This window comes from Sesamum indicum, linkage group LG2 (genome assembly GCF_026168435.1).
Source record: "Sesamum indicum cultivar Baizhima isolate 11 linkage group LG2, ASM2616843v1, whole genome shotgun sequence".
NCBI classification, from domain to species: domain Eukaryota; kingdom Viridiplantae; phylum Streptophyta; class Magnoliopsida; order Lamiales; family Pedaliaceae; genus Sesamum; species Sesamum indicum.
Window position 1 is genome coordinate 11,257,094 of NC_142658.1, and position 24,076 is coordinate 11,281,169.

Below are 24,076 nucleotides of genomic sequence, written 5' to 3' on the forward strand. Positions count from 1 at the left end.
GGAGTAGAAAGGAAAAACACTTAAAAGGTGTTGGAAATCCTGTTTCGTTGTATATAATGTTTTCTGGTCTATGTACTTTTGGTTGATGGTTACAGCATAGTTGGATTGTGCAGCATAAAGGCTTTTGGGCATCAAGACTTCCACAGGGAACAATTGTGACGAGGAATCTAACTTACAGGGATGGAAATGATTGCAGCTGCTCGTGTTTTTTGTGTTCTTGTGGCAGATTTATTAGAGAAAAAGCTTCAATAGATTTGACAAAGTTTGGTGAATTACATGCAGTAAAATCTCAAGCAATGATTTGATGGAGCCATTGATTGCTGAAGGAATTATGAGGGCTCTGGCGGGGTCACCACAATAGGACTCCTCACGTTGTGCTTGCCATTCTCTTCCACCCAAGTGATCGATCCATGATTGATGACATACTCATCGTAACTCTTATAGCGTATGGTTAAAGAGAATCTTTGCTTCTCATTTTTCTTCTGAAAGACTAATTTCTCTGGGGATACTGTGATCACAGAATCCTTTGGCCTTTTCACCTTTACTTTGTATGTAGCAGCACCGTTCCCAACGTTTGTGACAGTTCTTTGGAATTTCTGGGTTAGAGTAGTTCTTTCTTGTAGTGGGTCGTATAGTGCAACGAATGCTGGGTAATTAAGATCAGTGGATGGGCTTGAGCAGTTGTAGGTTGATCTTATGATAGATTGAGTTTGTTCACGAGTATAATTCAGGGCACATACCAGATTTACATAGTCTTGAGCAGTGACATCATATATAAGTCCTGGATCAAGTGCACGATTTGGATCAACTTGTCCTGCTCCCATGTCCAACGGTGTGGCAATGTCATAACGATGCCCCATGTCTTTGATGGGTTTCTGAGTGTTATCGATTGGATTTGCAGTGGTCATCATGGCTGACCGAATAGCAGCAGGACTCCACTCAGGATGCGCAGCTTTCAGGAGTGCAGCAACTCCAGAGATATGTGGACAAGCCATTGATGTGCCTGACTCTAGATTGTAGTCACTAGACAATTGTATGTTGGAACCGATATTTGCTACACTCGTGTATGGATTATAGGCGGATAATATTAATACACCAGGTGCCATTATGTCGGGCTTCAAAATGCCTGGATAGCTTCGTGCTGGACCCCTTGATGACGATTCAGATACAGCTGGAGCAGGTCTTGGCTCCTTCCCCAGGATTGTCTGCTGGAAGTTGATGCTTGCTGTTGGTTCGGAGCTATTTGAGGCATACCTGATCACACGTTTTCCTTCTTTGGGGGTAATTACAACACCAGGATAAGGAAAAGATGTGGATCGAATTATACTAGTATCTTCAGAAATAAAAATAGCTGCCAGGGCATTTGATTGAGAAACATAGCTGATTTGATCAGAGAATTCTGCAGTATCAAAAGATTGGATGCAAATGATGATAGCAGAGGGAGCTTCTGCCAATAGTTCAGCTGAACTGCAAGCTGATAAGGTCTTATTGTAATAGAGAGGCAAGTTTCTGATTGTTGCCCTTGCAGGAAACATGGTCCAGCCCATGATAGTCAAACCGTTCCCCAGCGTCAAGATCCCAGCAAACCAGCGATCAACTGTTCCTGATGCTGCTATCACTGCCCAAGGGATTCCCTCGAGTAAAGTTCCAAAATTTGGACCACGATTTCCTGCCGAAACAGAAACAAGGATGCCTTTCTCCATTGCACCAAATGCAGCAATTGCAATAGGATTCTCATACAAATCAATTGTTTGGTAACTTAAAGAGATCGATAAGACATCAACGCCATCAGCAACCGCCTGATCAATACCTGCAAGTGCATCAGACTCGTAGCCTCCTTCATCCCAAAGGACTTTGTATATGGCCAGCCTAGCATGAGGAGCTACCCCTCTTGCTGTCCCTGGAGCATAGCCAAAGAAGGAAACATCCTTGACATAATTCCCAGCCGCAATGGAAGCGACGTGTGTGCCATGACCATAGGTATCTCTTGTGGAGTTCATACTAATTGTACCATCAGGATTGGCTGCTAGAACCCCCTGATTGAACCATCTAGCTCCAATAATTTTCTTATTACACAATGATGAATTGAAATCTTGGCCCACCACACAAGCCCCCCTCCACCTTGCTGGAACTTCAGTCATTCCTTCATCCCTGAAGCTTGGACTTTCCGGCCAGATACCAGAGTCAACGACACCAATAATCGCATCTTTCCCATATTGAGATGCTGGCCATATTCCGGAGGCAGTGTTCAGCCCAAGAAATTTGTATGTATGAGTGGTGTCAGGTGTGACGGGCCGGTCAACATGAGCCGAGAGGAAACCGGGTGATTTCCTCAAGGATTCAAGCTCATCCTTCGACATCACTGCACTGAATCCATGAAACGCATTGTCATAGCTATGGACCAGCTTCGGACCGGGCTGGTCCCCATCCGATGACTTGAGACCGACCGATTTGATGGATCCCAAGATACTAGAGTACCAATGGTGGCCACCGGAAAAGGCCTTGGGCATGGAAGACTTGTCCATATGGACAATATAAGTTGATCTTTGTGCCGAAGCATGATGAGCCAAGAGAAACCATGAGAACAAAACTAGAGGAACTGCCTTAACCAGCACCATTCTCCTCTGAAATTTGGTAGCATAGGATAAGATCTGGTCTGAATTTACTATATCATATAGTGAGAAGGGGCAGCTTTCTTTAATAACCCATACTCATCTTCCTAAGTGTCTGTTTTTCTTTTGAATATTTTAGTGACTGCAGGAATAAAATTCACATGGTGCAACATTTTCAATTCATTAAACAAGACTTTTTTGAAGCATCCTTGATATTGGTAGGGCAGCCATTGCAAGCGACGGACGAATGCTGCGCGGAATTTCCGCTGTTGGGCCAAATTCTTAATAAATTGATCATCAGAAAGGTGGCTGCTATACAGAAAGAAGGAAAAGCAATAGCATCTTGTAATTTGTTTACCAGAATAGCATCATAATTGTCACGAGGAGTACAGGAAGCAATTAATTCTAATTAAGGAGTGCAAAATTAGGTAGAAAGAGAATTAGATGGTAACTAGTTCCCTTCCAGGTTTAGAATTTAAAATAGGCTTATTTTTATGTTTTCGTTGCGTTCTCGTGGGGTTTTGGACCATACCCATTCTTTCACGTATGACGCTATTACTCATTATAAAAAAATAATTGACACCAAATATGAATTTGTTATGGCTAATTACTATGATCAAAGTGAAAGAAATTGTACTAAACATACATTAAGTAAATTCTTTTTATTAAATGATACACTAAACATACATTAGCTTAATAATTATTAGTTACTTTGTTTTTAAGAAAATCAGTTTATTTGAATTTTAAAAGACCTTGGACAAATTTATGGTGACTATATAAATATTACAAAATAAAATAAAATAAGAATAATTGTAATAAATATGATTGGTCAATTATGGTTTATTTATATTTTAATATGTGCCAAGTTGGTAATTCTTATATCTATGTCATAATTTTGTCGTACATTGTTGAAAAGATCAATCTTGTGTACTAATATTTTGTTTTATTATATTAGAGATGATAAAAAAAAAATCATTTAATGTACCCAATAATTACACCTCAAATGCTCAAATGACATTTTAGTCTATCTTAGTACAAAAAGTGTTCAGTTTACATGATAAGTAATTATAATTGATTCTCATTTTTATCTTTTAACCTATGTTACTCCTCAAAATGCTTGTTTTACATGACAATTCATTTAAATAATTTTATTTATCTTTTGACCTATTATAATATGCCAAGTGGTTTAATTAATTCCTGTTTATATCTATGCTGGAAAAAAATTTCTCAACGATAACCTTTCAATTTTCACGTTTTTGTTTTCTAGTCATTTTTCTTGTTATCATAAAGGTAGTCTGATCTAGTATGCGTATTATTTATTGATATGAGTGCATTTTACTATAATTTCAAGTGGTATTTTACTTTTTTTTGTGTCAAAATGCTCCTAATTTGCAGTATTAGCTTATAATGGATTGATGAAGTGAAAAAGGGAAAAAGAAGTCAAAAATTAAAACTTGACGAATTAGAAGGATGAGTTAGGCGTAGGAATGTGGCTGCAAAAGGAAGGTTCAAAACTTGATTTCTGAAAAGATTTGAAGCTGATTGAGATACATTTTGATGGTTGCAGACTATAATTGTTGGAGAAACTTCTTAAAGACAACAGTTTTAATTCCTTTAGTCTTTTAGTTCAATTAGAAATTTACCTTTTTCAGTAATTAGATAACTAGTTAGTATATCTACGTGATGTAATTGACATTAGAGATATCTTTGAACCTTTGAATCTTGGATATCTGCGTTTTTATAATACTTTCCTCTTTTCTTTTTATGTGTTCTTCTATAGGCATGTCTAGTTAAATTCTCTAATTTCGAATAAAGACTCGGTGAATGCGTAACCCCTATGAGTTGCGATATCTAATTTTGTACTTTCTACTATCATTCGTGTTGGTATTTGTGTTATTCTATGTGCTCTTATTACGAATAATCTGATTTATGAATGATAGGGTCAATTGCTAACTGTAAAAAATATTTACCTAATCAATTAAACTAGTGGTAACGTAATATAATTGATTATGCAGTAGTTTTCGATTATGTTGTAGGGAATGCACAATCTAATTTAAATAAATCCTCGTAGGAATTTTATTGGAAGAATTGGGCCTTTCTAGTTCTTAATACTGTTGGTAAATTAAACATTGAGTACGTTCCCATTTATTATTGTTTACTAATAGGGATTTAGTCAACGGACATTTCTTAACTATGGATAAGGTAAAAAAAAAATGAGGTTGTTAGGTCGTACCAATGACTATAATTAATTTATCTATTATGAATAATTGTCATCTTTGCATCTATGATCAACCGTTGAATTGAACATCGTCCTGTCTTTTGCTGGAATATTTCTCTCATATTTACTTCTCTTTTAAATACTCTTTTATTCTAATTAATTTTAAACTTAGATTTTAATCAAAACCGCCCCTTTTATCTTCACTTCTACTCTAAAATAGGAATCAATTTGAAATCAATTTCTGTGAATTCAACCCTATTCATTACTTTCACAAGTTTTTAGTAGGATAATATTTTTGATGGCTTCAACACACATTATTTATGAGCATAATATACAAAAAAAAGATGATATGAGTAAATAAGTATAATGTGAAAAGTAATTAATAGAAATAAATATGAATAATGTGAAAGTAATTAATAAGAATAAATGTGAAAAATGTGAAAAATAATTAATAAGAATTAATAAGTATATTATTTTATATTTTTATACTTAAAATAATATTACAAGATTAATTTAATCTAAAAAAAGAAAAAAAAGCTTTTTAAGTGACTCATAATAAAAGATATATAGATATATAAATATAGATGACGACAAGTTGCTGCAAGTTTGCTCGTCCCTAGTTGTTTAAATGTGTTTATAATTTCAGTTGTACGAAAAATTCTAGTTCAAATCAGGTGCACATGCTAGCAAAGTTGATCTATTTTTTTCCTGCCAAGATTCCCAAAACACTGCCACAGGACTAATCACATCAGAAGGATTTGTTTGAACTTTGACATAGTTCACACAATTCTTTTCCTCATATGATAATTATTATTGACTAAACATTATAGAGTTGGAAGAATTGGCTGGTCAGATGATGATGCTGACAGAATTAGCTCACAGACATGAGCATTTAGAAGAGTGATCCCTGGAGATATTCAGAGTTCTACTGAAGAAACTAGTCATTATTAGTGAGTAGACACCACAATGGGACTCCTCACCGTGTGGTTGCCATTCTCTTCTATCCAAGTGATTGAACCAGGAGCGAGGACAAACTCACTGCTAATCGTGTAACGAATAGTCAATGAATAGCTCTGCTTCTCGTCTTTCCTTGTGAACATTAAAGTCTGGGGTGAAACGGCGATAGTGGAACCATTTGGTTCTTCCACCTTGACTTTGTATGCAGCCGGTCCGTTCCCTACATTTGTGAGTGTACGCCTGAATTTCCTTGTTGACGTTGTTGTTGTTTCTTGAGTTTCATACAGAACAATAAAAGATGGGTAGTTTAAGTCAGAGGATGGAGTGGAGCAGTTGTAGCTTGATCTTAGGATGGTTTGCGTTTGTGCAGTTGTGAAATTCATGGAACAAACAAGATCGACGTAGTCCTGCATGGTGGCATCGTAAATGAGGCCTGGATCGAGCGCACGGTTTGGATCAACTTGCCCTGCTCCAATGCCTAAAGGAGTGGCCACCTGATAGCCAAAGCCCATATCCTTGATCGGTTGATTAGCGTTATCGAGTGGATTTGCAGTGGTCATCATGGCAGATTGGATAGCCGCAGGGCTCCACTCGGGATGAGCAGCTTTTAGAAGAGCAGCAATTCCAGAGATATGAGGGCAAGCCATTGATGTGCCGGACAAGAGATTATAGTCGCTTGACAGCTGTATGTTGGTCCCGATACTCGCTCGGGAAGAGTAAGGACTGTGTGCTGCTAAGACCAAAACTCCAGGTGCCATTATGTCTGGTTTCAAGATTCCAGGATAGCCCTGGCCGGGGCCTCTGGATGAAAAACTTGCCAGGGCCGGAGCAGCTCTCGGTTCTGTCCCAAGAACTGTTTGCTGGAAATCAATGGATGCTGTTGGTGTATCGCTATTTGTTGCGTAATCAATCACCTCTCGTGCTTCTGAGGGCGTAATTACGACTGCAGGGTGACGAAAGTTGGTGGAAGTCTCTAATATACTTGGATCTTCAGAAATGGCGATGACTCCTGGGATATATGTTGTTGCTAAATCATTCATCAGAAACAAGAAACTAAGATGATCAGTTAGGTTGCATATAATAATACTGCTATGAGGGGCTTCTGCCAGTAATTCTGTTGAGTTGCAGGCAGATAACGTCTCGTTGTAAACAATAGGGAAGTCTCTGACTATCGCTTTTGCAGGCAACATAGCCCATCCAGTGATTGTTTTACCGTTCCCGAGCGTCAAAGTGCCAGCGAACCACCGATCAACAGTCCCTGCTGCAACTACGAAGGCCCACGGGATTCCCTCGAGCAGAGTTGCAAACCCCGGGCCGCGATTCCCAGCCGAGACAGAAACAAGGATTCCCTTTTCTCTGGCACCAAACCCGGCTATTGCAATGGGATTCTCATACAAATCTCTCCTGCGATAACTTAGAGAAATCGACAGTATATCAACTCCGTCGGCCACAGCCTGATCAATACCTGCTAGTGCATCAGACTCAAAGCTTCCTTCAAGCCAGAGTACCTTATATACTGCCAGACAAGCTCGCGGGGCAACCCCTCTGGCCGTTCCAGGTGCATAGCCGAAAAACGAGACACCGTCAACATAGTTTCCAGCAGCTGTGGCCGCAACATGCGTGCCGTGACCAGTTTCGTCCCTGGCAGAGTTCGGAAAAATCTTAACTCCAGGATTCGCCGCTCGGACTCCCTCATTGAAGTACCTAACTCCAATCAGCTTCTTGTTGCACAATGACGAATTGAATCCTTCACCTTCCTGGCAAATTCCCCTCCACCTTGCTGGAATTGCAGTCATACCATCATCTTTAAAACTCAGGCTCTCGGGCAACACTCCAGTATCAACAACTCCGATGATCACATCTTTTCCGTACTGAGATGCTGGCCAGAGCCCTGTTGCTGTATTCAACGAGAGGAATTTATAGGTGTGGGTGGTGTCTGGTATTACAACCCCGTCAGGGTAAGCTGACAGGAACCCTGGAGACTTCTGCACGGCTTCCAGTTCCGGTTTGGACATGACTGCACTGAATCCATGAAAGGCATTGTCATAAGTATAGACGAGCTTCGGTTCCAGGTTGTCTCGATCAAGTGATGTCTGAGCTACTGATTTTGCAGATTGAAGCACGGAAGAATACCAGTAATGGTGGCTAGAAAATGCCAAAGGCATGAAAGATTTGTCCATATGTACAATATACGTACTTCTTTCAGCTGAAGCATGAGGAACATGATCAGCCAACAGAAACAAAGAAACCAGAATCTGAGCCAATAACTGAAGCAACTGCATTTTTTTCCATGTATGTGAATAGAAAGAGGAGAGAAAGATCATAAGATGATTCATTCTTTCAACCCAAAGAAAGCATTGGCGTCTGGAATTTCGAGACTTTCTTCCTCAACTTCTGCTCAATTATGACACCTTATCTTCTTCATATGTGGCCGAGAATTAAATCCGGTTAGGTGCACGAGTGTGTTGGGTGTGTGTAAAAAAAAACGACAACCAATTATATAAAACCGGTACTATATTTGTTGTTGGTGTAGTTCAAAACGAGAGATAAATCACTCTGATAAATATATTAAACTTGCTATATGATTCGTTACTCTCAATAAGAACTTTCCTTTCCAAAGCAATTGGCGACGGAATAAAACATTTGAATAATTGATTAATAGGCAACAGTTGGGCAGATAGGTAGATACATGCATTTTAATGGGACCTCAGGTCCACAAGCGTACCACACTATGTGACCTCTACACATTATGATGTTCAACAGCTCCTGAGATATATTGCAAGTCACAACTGTTAGGGCATGTCTGAAAATTCTGGCCGACAATCAAATATTACTACAATCTCGTTGGTGAGGGATAATTTTGCACTCTCTTTTATGATTCTTTCTTTAATATAAGGGTAAATTAAAATAACACGTTTTGTATAATTATAAATACTTTCTTATTATTTGAAAGATTATAAATACCGTCCTAATGTTTGATAAAATTATGTAACCTTAGATGGAAGTATGGAATTGTCAACTTTGTCCTTACTATATTTTTTTATTTTCTTTAAAAAATAAAAACTTATAAAAAAATCGAACGGGATGGATGAAAATTCTTTTAAAATTATAAAAAACAATCCACTTAATCCATAAAAAAATAATTTTTTTAAAATAAATAAAATTTTAATTTTTAATCAACAAGTGCATTTTGTTCAGTTCACTATAAAAAATGGATGAAAATCTAACGAATGGGGCTAATTGTTAGATGGTCGTTAAAATTAGGGAGTTGTTGGTAATTTTTCGAACAATTAGGGATATTTGTAACTATGCCAAATCTCAAGAAAGGTGATTGTAATTTACCCTTAATATAATTACTTTCTTTCACTTGCTTTGTGTGCACAACCTAATTTAAGTCATTCTTGATTGTTCTCGATTTTTTGACAAATATATATAGTGCACTTATATATATATATATATATTCTTTTTTATACGAAGGTATGAACTACTGATAATTGAAATAACTCCATTACAAGTATCATATATTTGAAATAACCAATTGAAATAACTCGATTATAGTAAAACAACATCCTAGCATATAGCGGGTTCAAATTGAGCTAGACCTTATTGGCATATATATCTATATCTATATCTATGTCTATATATAAAAATATAAATCTCTCATGTGTTTTGTTCCTATTGTGAAAGGACTTTTATATCCTTGCTTGAGTAATCTTTTAAATAACAAATCAAAATTAGTTCTAGAAGATAAAATTTTATCAAAAGAAGACTTTTTAAGAGTCCTAAATTCCAATTCCTCTAAACTACTTGGACACTAATGATAAATATATCCAATTGAAATATATAAATAAATAGGCAAATACTATTTCTATGTGATTAATTTATTGAAGTCATTTTTAAATATTAAAAATATTAAATCATTAGGCACAATAAAATGTAAAATGAATAGTATTTAGAATAATGAGCAACGAAGACCAGAAAACCATCTGATTCAACCGACTCCAAATGCGACAGAGATTAGAGACCTCCATTCTTTTACTAGCTAGATTTGTCAACATTTCGACAGGCCTTCCAGCAAAATACTTCCATCTTATTTGGAACATGACGATTCCATAAGAACTTCGGACCAGTCAGCCAGGCTGCTTCAGAACACCATGTACCTGAAGCTGAGGGACAAGTTACTGCGTTTTTGTTCATCGCTTGTTGTTTCCAAGTGTATATAACTTGCAGCAGTTGCACATGCTAGCCAAGTTGATCTATTTTTTTCTGCCAACGTTTCCAAAATACGGCCGCAGGATATTTTATGGAAGTAAACAAACTTGTTTTCATGTACTTACTAGCACGAATCACATCAGGAGGATTTATTTGAACTTTGACATCGAGTTTAAAGAATTGGTTGCTCAGATTATGATGTTGACAGAATTAGCTCAAAGTCGTGGGCATTTAGAAGAATGATCCCTGGAGATAGTCAGAGTACTACTGTAGAATCTAGTCAATGTTAGTGAGCAGACACCAGAATGGGACTCCTCACTGTGTGCTTGCCATTCTCTTCTATCCAAGTGATTGAACCAGGAGCGACGACAAACTCACTACTAATCGTGTAACGAATAGCTCTGCTTCTCGTATTTCCTTCGGAACATTAAAGTCTGTGGTGAAACGGAGATAGTGGAACCATTTGGCTCTTCCACCTTGACTTTGTATGCAGTCGGCCCGTTCCCTACATTTGTGAGTGTACGCCTGAATTTGCTCATTGACGTGGTTCTTGTTTCTTGAGTTTCATACAGAACAATAAAAGACGGGTTGTTCAAGTCAGAGGATGGAGTGGAGCAGTTGTAGCTTGATCTTATGATGGTTTGAGTTTGTGCAGTTGTGTGTAATTCATGGAACAAACAAGACTGGCGTAGTCTTGAATGGTGGCATTGTAAATGAGGCCCGGATCGAGTGCATGGTTTGGATCAACTTGCCCTGCTCCAATGCCTAAAGGAGTGGCCACCTGATAATTAAAGCCCATATCCTTGAAGGGTTGATTAGTGTTATCGCGTGCATTTGCAGTGGTCATCATGGCAGATTGAATAGCTGCAGGGCTCCACTCCGGATGGGCAGCTTTCAGAAGAGCAGCAATTCCAGAGATATGAGGGCAAGCCATTGATGTGCCGGAAATGAGATCATAGTCGCTTGGCAAGTGCATGTTGTTCCCAATACTTGCTCGGGAAGGGTAAGGACTGTATGCTGCTAAGATCAAAACTCCTGGTGCCATTATGTCCGGTTTCAAGATTCCTGGATAGCTCTGACTAGGGCCTCTCCACGAGAAGTTTGACAGGGCCGGAGCAGCTCTCGGTTCCATCCCAAGAACTGTTTGCTGGAAATCAATGGTTGCTGTTGGTGTATCACTATTTGACACGTAATCAATCACCTGTCGTGCCTGTGAGGGCGTAATTACGACTGCAGGGTGAATAAAGAAGGTGTACTTCTCTAATATACGTGGATCTTCAGAAATGATGATGACTCCTGGGATAGATGTTCCTGCCGAATCTTTCATCAGGGACGAGAAACTATAATGGTTATCAGTTATGTTGCATATAATGATACTGCTATGAGGGGCTTCTGCAGTAATTTTGTTGAGTTGCGGGCAGATAACGTCTCACTGTAAACAACAGGGAAGTCTCTGACTTTATTTCTTGCAGGAAACAGAGTCCATCCAATGATTGTTTTACCGTTCCCGAACGTCAACGTACCAGCGAACCACCGATCAACAGTCCCCGCTGCAGCTACAGAGGCCCACGAGATTCCCTCGAGCAGAGTTGCATAATTATATATATAATTAACTTTATATAAATTAATATATAAATATTAAAAACAAGAACAACATCATAGTTTAAATAGTTACATTATTTAATACTTGCATAATGATGCACCTCCTCCCTTCAAATTTTCAAAACAGTACGACTTATTGCAAATTCTAGACCACGCGAATTATATATATATATATAATATAAAAAAATAAATGTTGATATATATATATATATATATATATTCAATTTGGGAGCTTATTTGATAGGAATGATGCAATAGAATGGGAGCTTATTTAGTTGTTATGATATATCAATTGAAATAGAGCTGTTAGAAGTTTTTTCCATTGATTTTTGGAGCGGCATTTGGGACGATATCATTTAGACATTATAGTTTTGTCGTTTACTCTCGTCCGAAACACCATCTCAACTTGAAATTTCGCCACTACTTTTTTGACGAACAACCATAAGAAATTAGATCCTCGGACGACCATCGAGAATAAAATTTATGACGTAATGGAACGTATTCTATCAGAAAAGCCATCATAAATAGTTAACCAAAAAAATATACCTACCAAATTGCGGACCATTAGGGACGGACAATTTTTTATGTCCTATTTTCTAATGAAGTTTCTGACAAATATTTTTCTTTTGACGGATATGGCGAGACCCTCGTCTGCCGATTGAAATCAGTCGGAAACTACCCCATATTCGCTACGGATTCATCCAAAATTGCGACGGTTTCTTCGACTAATTTTGCCGTTCGAAAATTCCCCACTAAAATAATTTTTTGGTAGTGCATACATAAAGATATCTATTTAGGAAATCAATTGAATATATAACAATCGTTATAAATGAATTTATGTATTAATCAATGAAATCTTATCAAAAAGATAAAATCTAAGTTCAATGCTTCAACACAATATATCTTCCGTTGACCAATTGGAAATTTAGTAATTTTAGAAATTAATTTATATAATTCACTGATTTAATAAAATCTTATCACGAATTAAAGTCTAAGCTCAACATTCAAAATAATATCTTTTTGTAACTAATCTAAGATGTTAATTAAAAGATTATCGGAAGTGAATAATTAGAATTCAATCAAGATCTTCATTTACCCTCAAAAAAGATAAAATTAACAAGGACAATTAAGTCCATTCAAAAAATAAAAGAAACATTCATATATCTACAATAGAATAAAACAAACAATAAATAAATAGATATAGGTAGATAGATTGTACACATCATAATTTCATGTATGATTATGACAGGATTAGCCCAATATCATGAGCATTCAGATTAAACCATCCTGATCTGGAAGACATATTCAGAGTCGTAGGCGGATAAATTAAAGAAAATTCTTACTCATATCAGGTTTAATCGAATCAAATGAATGATAAGTAAGTGTAATACACTTGTCATCTGCCACTTTTATTAAATTGTGGTTCAGGTCCAGGTCCGACAAAATTCAATTTACAGTAGAATTTTCAAGAAACTAGTCTTCGTTCACTCCCGGAGACACCACAATCGGACTTCTTACAGTGTGCTTGCCATTTTCTTCAATCCAAGTGATTGAACCATCTGTGATGACAAACTCACTGTTACTCCTGTAACGAATGGTCAGGGAATAGCTCTGCTTCTCATATTTCTTTCTGAACACTAAAGTCTGTGGTGAAACGGTGATCGTTGAACCATTTGGCTCTTTCACCTTGACTTTGTATGTGGCCGCCCCATCCCCTACATTTGTGAGTGTCCTCTTGAATTTCCTCGTTAATGTCGTTCTCGTTTCTTGAACTTCATACAGAGCAATAAACGTTGGGTAGTTCAAGTCAGGGGACGGAGTCGAGCAGTTGTAGCTTGATCTTATGATAGTTCGAGTTTGTTCAGGTGTGAAGTTCATGGAACAAACAAGATTAACGTAGTCTTGCACTGTGGCATCGTAAATGAGGCCTGGATTGAGCGCACGGTTTGGATCAACTTGTCCTGCTCCAATGCCTAAAGGGGTTGCAACCCGATAATCAAAGGCCATATCCTTGATGGGTTGTTTGGTGTTATCGAGTGCATTTGCAGTCGTCATCATGGCAGATTGGATAGCTGCGGGGCTCCACTCGGGATGAGCAGCTTTTAGAAGAGCAGCAATTCCGGAGATATGAGGGCAGGCCATCGATGTGCCTGACAAGAGAGTATAGTCGCTCGACAGGACTATGTTGTTTCCGATTCCTGGCCCGAAAGAGTGTGGATTGTATGCTGCTAAGATCAAAACTCCTGGTGCCATTATGTCAGGTTTCAAGATTCCAGGATAGCTCCGCCCAGGGCCTCTCGAGGAGGAGCCTGACAGGGCCGGAGCAGCTCTCGGCTCTGTCCCAAGAACTGTTTGCTGGAAGTCGATGGTTGCTGTTGGTGTATCACTATTTGATGTGTAATCAATCACCTCTCGAGCTTCTGAGGGCGTAATTACAACTCCAGGGTAACGAAACGAGGTGGATCGCAGTATGCTTGTATCTTCTGAAATTATGACGGCTGCAGCGACATTTGATCTGGATAGATCATTCATTAGGAAAAACAAACTAGTACTTTCATCAGTTATATTGCATATGATGATACTCCGGTCAGGGGCTTCCGCCAGTAATTCAGTTGAATTGCAGGGAGATAAAGTTTCATTGTAGACAAGAGGCAAGTTTCTGACTAAAGCTCTTGCAGGGAACATCGTCCATCCAGTGATTGTTTTACCGTTCCCTAGCGTCAACCTACCAGTAAACCACCGATCAACAGTCCCTGATGCGACTACGAATGCCCATGGTATCCCCTCGAGCAGAGTGGCAAAATTCGGGCCGCGATTCCCTGCCGAGACAGAGACAAGAATTCCCTTTTCTCTAGCACCAAACCCTGCTATTGCAATGGGATTCTCATACAAGTCTGTCCTACGGTAACTCAAGGAAATCGACAGTATATCAACTCCATCAGCCACAGCCTGATCAATACCTGCAAGTGCATCAGATTCATAACTTCCTTCATCCCACAGTACCTTATACGCCGCCACCCGAGCACGCGGGGCAACCCCTCTAGCCGTTCCAGGCGCATAGCCAAAAAACGAGACACCATCAACATAATTTCCAGCAGCAGTGGACGCCACATGCGTGCCGTGGCCGTCATCATCCCTCGCGGAGTTCATAGTAATCGTAACACCAGGATTCGCCGCTCGGACTCCCTCATTGAAGTACCTAGCTCCAATCAGCTTCTTGTTGCACAACGACGAATTGAATTCTTCACCTTCTTGGCAAATTCCCCTCCACCTCGCGGGAATTTCAGTCATACCGTCATCTTTAAAACTCAGGCTCTCCGGCCAGACTCCAGTATCAATAACTCCTATGATCACGTCTTTCCCGTACTGGGATGCTGGCCACAGCCCTATTGCTGTATTCAACGAAAGGAATTTATAGGTGTGGGTAGTGTCCGGTATTACAACACCGTCAAGGTAAGCTGACAGGAACCCCGGCGACTTCTTCAGCGCTTCCAGTTCAGGTTTGGACATCACTGCACTGAATCCATGGAAGGCACTGTCATAAGTATAGACAAGCTTCGGTTCCAGGTTGTCTCGATCAAATGATGTCTGGGCTACTGATTTTAGAGACTGAAGCATGGAAGAATACCAGTAATGATGGCTAGAAAATGCCTTAGGCATGAAAGATTTGTCCATGTGGACAATAAACGTACTTCTTTCAGCAGAAGCCTGAAGAACATGACGATCAGCCAACAGAAACAAAGAGAGCAGAAGAATCAGAGAAAATAACTGAAGCAGCTCCATGTTTTTGCCTGTATCTCAACAGAAAGAGTATCGAATCAAGCTTTTAACAGAAAGAAAGAACTGACGGCAGCATTTTAGAGACTTTTTTCCTCAACTTTTGCTCAAGAATCACACCTTATCTTGTTCAAATCTTGCTGAGTCATTACTCACGGAATTATCAAATCTCATGGTACATTTCTGCTACTAACATATTAGTGCAAGTAACAGCTCAATGTCACTATGACAGTGACATCCATGATGTTAGTCTTTTGTTTACCGACAATCATCTATGGCTTTGTTTGGAGTTCTTTCAACGCAGGTTTTGTAAAATTTGAACCAATGACTTTTGGTTTTGTGACAGGTCTTGAAAAGTGTATTAAAAAATGTGACGAGTGTTTGGTATTAATTTCCGAACGTTAAGTTTGGAAATTAGCTGACATCAAACACTTGATGTCTTTTAACCAGTTCAAAAACTAGATGAAGATTGAAGGAATTTTTTCTTGAACAAATTGAAAGACCAGTTGAAATCCAGCTGAAAAACCAATCTGAACATTCTTCTAGTTTTTCCTTAAACAAGTTAAGAAAATTCATCTAAGCAATGTAAAACATGGAAATGCTATGTTTTAGTCTTTACCCATCAACCCTTCACGGTTGTACCATCTCCTCTTGATTAGTCAAGATAAGTCGCATTTATTACACACGCTTCTTCTCATCAATTATTAGGTTATGAACACTATCCACTGTAAGAGAAAAATGCAATTTACCCCCATGTAATACGATAAATGAGCAAAAAAAAAAAATTATGGAAAAAAATTACAAATTATCTTATATATTTTAAAAAAAATGAAGAAAATTATCCCTTTATCTAAACCATTAATACGGACAATTTGCTAATTTTTTTTTAGAGGAAATTTTTTGGTCATTTCGCATAAATAAATTGCATTCCCTCTCATGTAATCCAATAAGAATCCACCAAATGAGTTTGGGTATATTTTAATATATATATATATATAACTTACTAAAAATATCCTTTTCAACTAAAATGTAGAAAATCTCTTTAATTAACATTATTTCATCCATGAAAGTTACCAATTCATATTCTATATAGCAGCAACCACATGGTTTCCTACAATTATTATGACATTTTAACTTCAATTTAATATTTAATTGAAAAAAATTATAGCAAAATGTTAAAACAAGTATGGGATTTAATTATCTTTTTTATAATTATAGTGAAATATATAAATATTATTTTATATAATTTGTACACGCATCCTAATTTGAATAATTAATACCCCAAACCAGACATTATTTCAAAGTACTAGTCAAGGTACCACTATATATATATATATATGGCCCTCCATATAATTTTCACTAGCCCCTTAGATATATACCTGGTTGGTACAATCATCTTACTTATATTATATCTTATTACCTATGTAATTTATATTGTGCTGATACGACATGATTCATAATTTTCTTCAATTAATATAAGAAAATTTTATTTTTTCGTATAGTTTATTTTCACAAGAATAATTAAATTAATTAATGTACAAATCACATTGATATTTCCTAAAATTGAATCTAATTACACAGACAACCCACATTCTCAACAAATTACAAACGCACTTTTTAAATTGTAATTGTAATTGTAATTTACATCAACACCTACTCAAGTAAATTACATTAACACCCTCTGGCCTTTTCAAAATGTATATTTATAACTTTATAGAGGATTTCGGTATTTATATAATTTAATTTAAGGTTCGTTCGGTTCAAGTGAAAGGGATTGGTAAGAATAATAGTTTTGCTTTAACTTGTTTAGTATGATACGAAGAATAGTAAATCTCAAATACTTCTCCTTGTTTGGTACAAGAAAATGGATTGAGAAAAAAAATTAATTTTTGTAATTTTATTAATTAACCAATTCTATTTATTTTATATTAGAAATAAACAAGTTAATATTATACTCAAATAATTGTTAGTACATAAAAATTTAAAAATCTTATTAATAGAAATATTCCTCAAACAACAAGAAAATTTTTTATTAATAAAAATATTTATCAAAAATGAGTGTTCTTAATTTATTCTAAAACCATTCAATTTAAATAAATAAAAATTACTATCAATCCCCTCAAATAAAGAAATTAAATTCAAATTTAAAAATTATGTACCGGTACTATCAGCAAGAATGAGAAAAAATTGAAAAAAAAATTATGTATATAAGTAATAGAGTAAATAAAAAAAATACATACTTTTTTGACTTTTTAGTTTTTATACATTCACTTATCCGCCAAATTTTGAACGAAAACAAAATTAGTCTTCGGAAGGATTTCATATACGTCGAACTTTACTTCTGCTCTATCTATTATCTCTAACTAAACATCAAACTTATTTTTATATACTCATTTTTCACTTCCATTGTCTCTTATACACTTGCATTCACTTGGAAAAAAATTACTATTAGCTACAGTATTAGTGGCTATGGCTGAAAGTCATAGTAAATTACTACTATTAACTATGATTAAATAAAATCAATATAAAAAATTAATTTTTCCATCATGATAAAATTATTTGTCACGGCTGAGAGCCATGACAAATGTTTTAGCCACCCTAACAAAACTACGGCCACAACTGTTGCATAGCTGTGGTCAATAACTATTGCTACGGTTATTTGTTATTAAACATGACAATTAACCGTAGGTAAATGTTATAACTTTTTTGGTGATTTCATCCTAATCAAATAAGTCCGTAATTTGAACGGATGTCGCAATAATTTAATCATAGATTGATTGACATTAAAAGCGGGGTCCATCAATCAACGATTTCTTCAGCACTCATACCTTCAGCTGTCGTTGCCAAGGACGCCCAACTCTTCCTTACAATGCCCCTTTCTTTCATCTCATTTTGTTGTTTGACTTTTTAATTTTTGATGATGGATGTGGGCTCTGGGACCAATCTAATTTATATCAGTTATGGCCCACTGTCAGAAATCGTGATAACGTGAACTACTTTTATATAATTAGTCGTCATTGATTAATGGGGGTATATTGTTCAACGTTCAAAGAAGAAAACGTGCTCCCTCATGATGGTGTTGCACATTTGAGCATTTACTCAAACTTATCTGATTAGCCACACATAATGCTTAGGATACTTTTCAACAATGTTTAATCAGTTGGCGAAATTGAGGTTTTATGATTTTAGAGGTCATAAGTACGAACTCCATCTTATGCGTAAAATGTTATTTTTATTAGTTTTTATTAGATGTTGATTGACAAAAATAATCATATTTAATTTATTTCAATCAATTCTCTTACTTCACGAAAAATGGTAAGGATACCTCGCTAATCGCTATCTTGTTGTGATAGTTTGATTGCCAAAAACTGGAAGAAATTTGAATAGCATTATACTTGTTCATCGAATCGAAACGAATGCATTATTGTTTAGCATTATTCTGAATTCAAAAAATATGTTTATGAGTTTTGTTTTATTGTTAATCGAATCGATTGTGAACGAACTTTAACTTAATTGACAAGTAGAGCTCAAGTGATTTGATACTTTTTAAATTCGATACTTGATTGAAATTCATAAAAAGAAAAAGGAAAAAAAAAAACCTTGTTCGGACTAGATTTGTTAAATTTAACAAGTCAAACTTGAAAAAAAGGATTTGTTCGAAAAACTTTCAAGCTTGACTTGAGCTCAATTTGATTAATCCGAAAATAACAAAATATACTTCAAATATCAAATTATTCGAGCTCGATTCATGTTTGATCCAATTAAAATTCATTTGATCTTGATTACATCATTAACCAAACAGAATTCAAACATAATATATAAATTCGATAATAATTCAAATAAATTTGAACTCGACTCGAATCATTTAAATATTATACTTTTATTGATCGAGCCGAGCTGGCAAGCTTATTGAACAAATAGAAAATGTTGTTTCAAGCCTGGTTTCTGAAGTAAGATGGTCGTGCTCGAATGAGTTTCTTCGATCAATTCCAATTGAGTATCGAGTAGTTTGATTATTGAGTATCAAGTAGTTTGATTTATTTTTTAACGTATCTACAACTTACTAAAATAATAATCTAAAGGAAACTTTCTCTATATATATAGGTATTATTTAATTATAAAAAAAATAATTATTCTCTTCTCGCTATTTTATTAATCATTGTACAAATAATTGAAGTCCTAGATCAATTTGTCTAAGTATTTAATCTATTTTGTAATAATTTCCCTCTACTTTAATATTTATTGTTTAATTATTTATTATAATAAAGGAACAATTATTAATTAGGTGTGATGGTATAATTTGCAACGAGGAAAAAAATTCTAACTCTGATCGAGTTTAATCGAACCTGAATTCAATTATATAACAAATGCAATACATTTGCTATGAAATTAATGTACAATTAAAAAAAATGACCCATCACATCACATGGCATGTATTACATTTGATTTGTGATTGCTGATTCGGATAAGAATTTTCCTTGAAACGATCAAATTTACACAATCGAATCCATCTCTACTATGTGTTCCAGAACGTAGAGAAAAATTGCCTAAAAAAAGAAGATATTTATTGAAAAATACACAGCAATTCTTCTGTGTATATTACATCGATGAATTTCTCAGAGATGGTTAAATTAATTCTCGTCTTTCATTAGGAGAAACCATTCTCTTCTTCCTCGGATTTGGGGGGGGGGGGGGGCTTGAATCAAATCAAACATCGACAAACAAACGAATCAATTTCAAGAAATGTGCAACTTAAAACAACCTCAACATCTGCTACATAGCATGAACACTCACAACTATGATGTAACTCAAATTGCGAAAGGCAAAACGATGATATTTACATAGGATAGCAGTGTACCGATAGTTTCAGGACAGCGAAACAGACGACAGGGTGGTCTTTTTCTTACCGTTCTTCATCGGTTTCTTGCTTCCTCAACAAAGACCTGTCAGTTTGGACACTGCTTTCATATCCGCTACTGTCTCCTGGTTCGGTTATGCGCTTCTCCACTACCCTGTCTTTCATGCTGTCACGATGTGATCGACCATGCTCCCTTCCACCCCTTCGCTCCTATACAAAGAATCGAAAACAACAGAAAATTTTCAAATGAGGTTTAGCCAGATCGAACCAATCAAATGGCAAGTGTTATTGTGCTTTTCATATGATTGTTCACTCTCTTATGACTATACAAGTCAACAATTGTATGGTCCTTGTGATGCAGTTATTATGTGATCACTTTAGTTCAGCAGAACACAGCCCAGTCTAGAATTTATAGCCACAGCTCAAAGTTGGCGAGAAAATGTGTAAATTTCCTTAGAAGAACTTCCAAGTCAAAGACTTATACAACGCATTTGATGTTCACCAACATACAACCACCAATTTGGGAGAACGGACGTCTAATTGATATAACTGTAACTCTAGTTCTATTGCATAATTATGGAAATTCTTACTACGAGGGAGCATGCCCGGAAAGAGTAAACTAGGTTAATATGAAATACATACTGTGAATGTGCAGTCTCTAGCGTGTGATTTGTATAATTAGATAAGTCAAACTTACATCACGGAATGGAAAATCATCAGCCTCTAGCATGTGTACTACGTGCCCCATCTTCGGCCTCTTTTGGGCGTTCGGGTCAACACAGCGTAAAGCCACCAAAAGGGTTCGTTTCAATGCTCTCGAAGAAGGCTTTTCATGTAACTTGGGGTCCAGAACTCCTTCCGAATTCCGATTCGAAACCATTGTTTTAAGCCAATCAACCAGGTTCACCTGTGAATTTCGACTCATACGAAGTTTAAAGATACGGAAGTAATGAAACCAATGGTGGCAAAATGCATTAAGCTTTATGGTTGAATACGTACCTCCCCTGGGGGACGGCTATAATCCACTGGATTTCTCCCTGTAATAATTTCCATTATGAGAATGCCGAAACTATAAACATCACTTCTCTCGTTCAACATGCCAGTGCTGGCGTATTCTGGAGCGACATAGCTAGACAAGAACAAGCAGCCAAAAGCCAGTCATTTTTCTATTTGTTTGGGGTGTAGCAGTGAGACAACAATTACATCGTGAGACAGATGACTCACCCAAACGTTCCCATAACTCGTGTGGTGATGTAACTCCTTTCTGAGCCTATGAGCTTCGCCAGACCAAAGTCTGATACCTTAGCATTCCACTGTTTGTCCAATAAAATGTTGCTCGATTTAATATCACGGTGAACAACCTTAGGTTCAAGACACTCATGTAGGTACGTCAACCTGAGGAAATCACAAAGCTTTAGTTACTATACACCGTAAAAATGTGTCCAACAAGTGCTTGAGATTGATAGAACTGAAAATTAACAAATTTGCATTTACCCCTTTGCCGTTCCAAGAATGATGTTCATTCGAATTTCCCATGTAAGAGGGCTATAAGGCCCTACGTCACCATGAAGCCACTGTTCTAAGTTTCCATTATTGACATACTCGTACACAAGCATCCTGACAGACGGACATCCAAAAGTTACAAATCCATTTTAAGATCAGTTTTAGTATTACTTGACATTCTAAGGCATTCGTTCAGGTAACGTCACATAATGTCAGTTCCTAGAGCAAAAGACAAATAAGAGTACAAAGTTAACCCTGAAGTTTGGAAGTACCTATGAGCTCCTTCAGCACAATAGCCAAGCAACCTCACCAAATTCTTATGTCGAACGCGTCCAATCGCTTCAACTTCGACCTTAAACTCCCTCTCTGCTTGACCCCTGAACAAACAATCAATTTCAGACCCTCAATCAACAAACAAACATCATTCCGACAAACATGCAAACAAAAGCTCGACTTAGAAGGGATAATACTTTCGTCATCTGCAATCTTCCCTGTCCAAACATATGCTCATTATCCCAAAACATAATGCAAAAAAGTATAGGAATTCACAAAGAATTGGGCAAATTTCACATTCACACCATGAAATTGTTGAATTTATCACTTTGAACACATGCAATGAGATTTAAAGTGCAAATTACAACAGATCCTACAAAGACCACTTGCATGAGATTCAATGCATACACATATTACAGCAGAAATTGCATCAGAAGATCAGAATTTTAAAGCTTTTTGTATCAGATTACCTGTTATTGAGCAAATTCTTGACAGCCACATTAGTATTATCCTCCAAAACACCTCTGTAAACAATTCCATAGCCTCCTTCCCCGATCACATTCTCATCAGCAAATCCGTTGGTAGACTCCTCGAGCTCCCTTAGAGTGTACCAATGGCCCCAGCCCAAGTGCGAAACTTCTGGCCCGGGCATGGCAGCACCCGCCTCAGCACCGGGCCGGGCCTCACCACTCCCATGACCCGACCCTGAACCCACCGGGCCGACCTTCTCGGGGTAGGCAATCCGGTGCCCCTTTCCAATCTCAATGTGGATTCTCTGGTCCTCACCGGGGTCGGCTTCCGGAACTGGGTCGGACCCAGGTGCCGGGAGGAGCAGCTTCGGGTTCGTCTCAGGCTTCCGGGTCGGGTCAACCCGGATTTCCTGGATTTCCCTGGAAACATTCGGGATGGCGGAATTCTTGTGAGTTAGCAACAGTGATGAGGTCTTCTTGTTCCTTCTTGAGGTGAACCAGAGAGAGATGAGGAAGAGGAAGATGACAATCGCCGCACCGACGCAGATTCCAAGAACAACCCACAAACGCAACCCGAAAATCGAGGTCCGTTTTGATAGCTCATCGTTCAGAAACGCTGGCTTCCCATCAGACATTCTCTCCCCCGTCCCTCACACAGCACACTCAATCAATTCTATCTTCTTGCTCAGCTCATAAAAGCTCTCTTCTTTCTGGCTATTTGACTTGCTCAGCACACAGGGGCGTAAAAGACAGAACCATGATAGTGAGTAGTAGCAGAAGAAGACACTGAGGCCAGTGGGGGTGGGACGGGGTGGGGTGGGGGGTGGCTGAGGCAAGCTGTAATGATGGGACTTCAGGGAAATGGAAGAGGACCCACTAACATTTCCTTGCTTATAGTCAGCAACACATAAATCTTGAGTTTGTTTTGTGTATGAATCCATTAATGGACACAACTATAGTTGTTTAATACTGCAAGAATACTACCAACAAGTAATAAATACACAACTAAAGTAGTAATTTAAGTAGTGTTTTAGGCTTTGTTTGGTTCGGCGGAGGAAAACTGGAAAAGGCAAGTGAAAAAAGAGAGGGGAAGTGAAGTTAAAAGGAAGAGGAAAGAATCAATACTTTTTCATTAAATTGTTTGATAACATGAAAATAGAAAGGGCATTTCAAATATTTTCACATACTTTATATCAATAAAATCGAATGTCAAATAAAAATAATTTTATAATTTTTTTATTATTTTGTACTAAAAATAAATTAATTAACACTAAAATAATTTAAAATATCAAAAAATTAAAAACTAAACTAAAAACTTTATTAATAAAAATACGCATCCAACAATAACAAGAATAAAATAAATTGAGTTCTTTTTATAGATTAATTACGTCTACAAGTAATTACTTTCTAGTCTTTCAATCTTACTAGTAATCGCTGCACACAAACTCCCACGAACGTCAGAAAAAATCGTAAAGTCGGATGAGAGGGAAAAAATAAATTATAATAATGAATTTATTAAAAATATTAAATTAGTGTTACGGCCAACTTATTTTAAGAAAAATAAATAAATAAAAAGATAAAATTTGAATATTTT

General features: G+C 37.0%; 4 protein-coding genes and 1 pseudogene across 4 annotated transcripts; all 5 read right to left on the bottom strand.

Moving 5' to 3' along the window:
* Positions 1–205: 205 nt before the first annotated feature.
* Positions 206–2,847, bottom strand: LOC105155480 (subtilisin-like protease SBT3). The gene has a single exon (XM_011071358.3). The coding sequence runs from the start codon at positions 2,616–2,618 to the stop codon at positions 330–332; it is 2,289 nt and encodes a 762-aa protein (XP_011069660.2). The 5' UTR covers positions 2,619–2,847; the 3' UTR covers positions 206–329.
* Positions 2,848–5,511: 2,664 nt separating this feature from the next.
* Positions 5,512–8,300, bottom strand: LOC105155481 (subtilisin-like protease SBT3). The gene has a single exon (XM_011071359.3). The coding sequence runs from the start codon at positions 8,121–8,123 to the stop codon at positions 5,778–5,780; it is 2,346 nt and encodes a 781-aa protein (XP_011069661.1). The 5' UTR covers positions 8,124–8,300; the 3' UTR covers positions 5,512–5,777.
* Positions 8,301–10,285: 1,985 nt separating this feature from the next.
* Positions 10,286–12,166, bottom strand: LOC148789162 (subtilisin-like protease SBT3 pseudogene; annotated as a pseudogene).
* A 757-nt stretch (positions 12,167–12,923) lies between these two features.
* Positions 12,924–15,655, bottom strand: LOC105155482 (subtilisin-like protease SBT3). The gene has a single exon (XM_011071360.3). It carries the CDS (start codon positions 15,382–15,384, stop codon positions 13,075–13,077), a length of 2,310 nt encoding a protein of 769 aa, XP_011069662.2. The 5' UTR covers positions 15,385–15,655; the 3' UTR covers positions 12,924–13,074.
* A 4,437-nt stretch (positions 15,656–20,092) lies between these two features.
* On the bottom strand, positions 20,093–23,376 carry LOC105155483 (putative serine/threonine-protein kinase At1g01540). The gene is made up of 7 exons (XM_011071362.3): positions 22,483–23,376; positions 22,012–22,116; positions 21,731–21,853; positions 21,461–21,631; positions 21,236–21,365; positions 20,934–21,143; positions 20,093–20,446 (listed from the first exon to the last, which is right to left on the bottom strand). Exons 1-7 carry the CDS (start codon positions 23,115–23,117, stop codon positions 20,282–20,284), a joined length of 1,539 nt encoding a protein of 512 aa, XP_011069664.1. The 5' UTR covers positions 23,118–23,376; the 3' UTR covers positions 20,093–20,281.
* Between the last annotated feature and the right edge of the window lie 700 nt (positions 23,377–24,076).

Excerpts from the sequence above, each read along its gene's own strand:
- LOC105155481 (XM_011071359.3), bottom strand. The coding sequence starts at position 8,123 with ATGAATCATCTTATGATCTTTCTCTCCTCTTTCTATTCACATACATGG.
- LOC105155482 (XM_011071360.3), bottom strand. The coding sequence starts at position 15,384 with ATGGAGCTGCTTCAGTTATTTTCTCTGATTCTTCTGCTCTCTTTGTTT.
- LOC105155480 (XM_011071358.3), bottom strand. The coding sequence starts at position 2,618 with ATGGTGCTGGTTAAGGCAGTTCCTCTAGTTTTGTTCTCATGGTTTCTC.
- LOC105155483 (XM_011071362.3), bottom strand. The coding sequence starts at position 23,117 with ATGTCTGATGGGAAGCCAGCGTTTCTGAACGATGAGCTATCAAAACGG. Across the intron at positions 21,854-22,011 it reads TGTGCTGAAGGAGCTCATAG|GATGCTTGTGTACGAGTATG; the intron begins GTACTTCCAAAC and ends TCCGTCTGTCAG. Across the intron at positions 21,632-21,730 it reads ATTCTTGGAACGGCAAAGGG|GTTGACGTACCTACATGAGT; the intron begins GTAAATGCAAAT and ends TGATTTCCTCAG.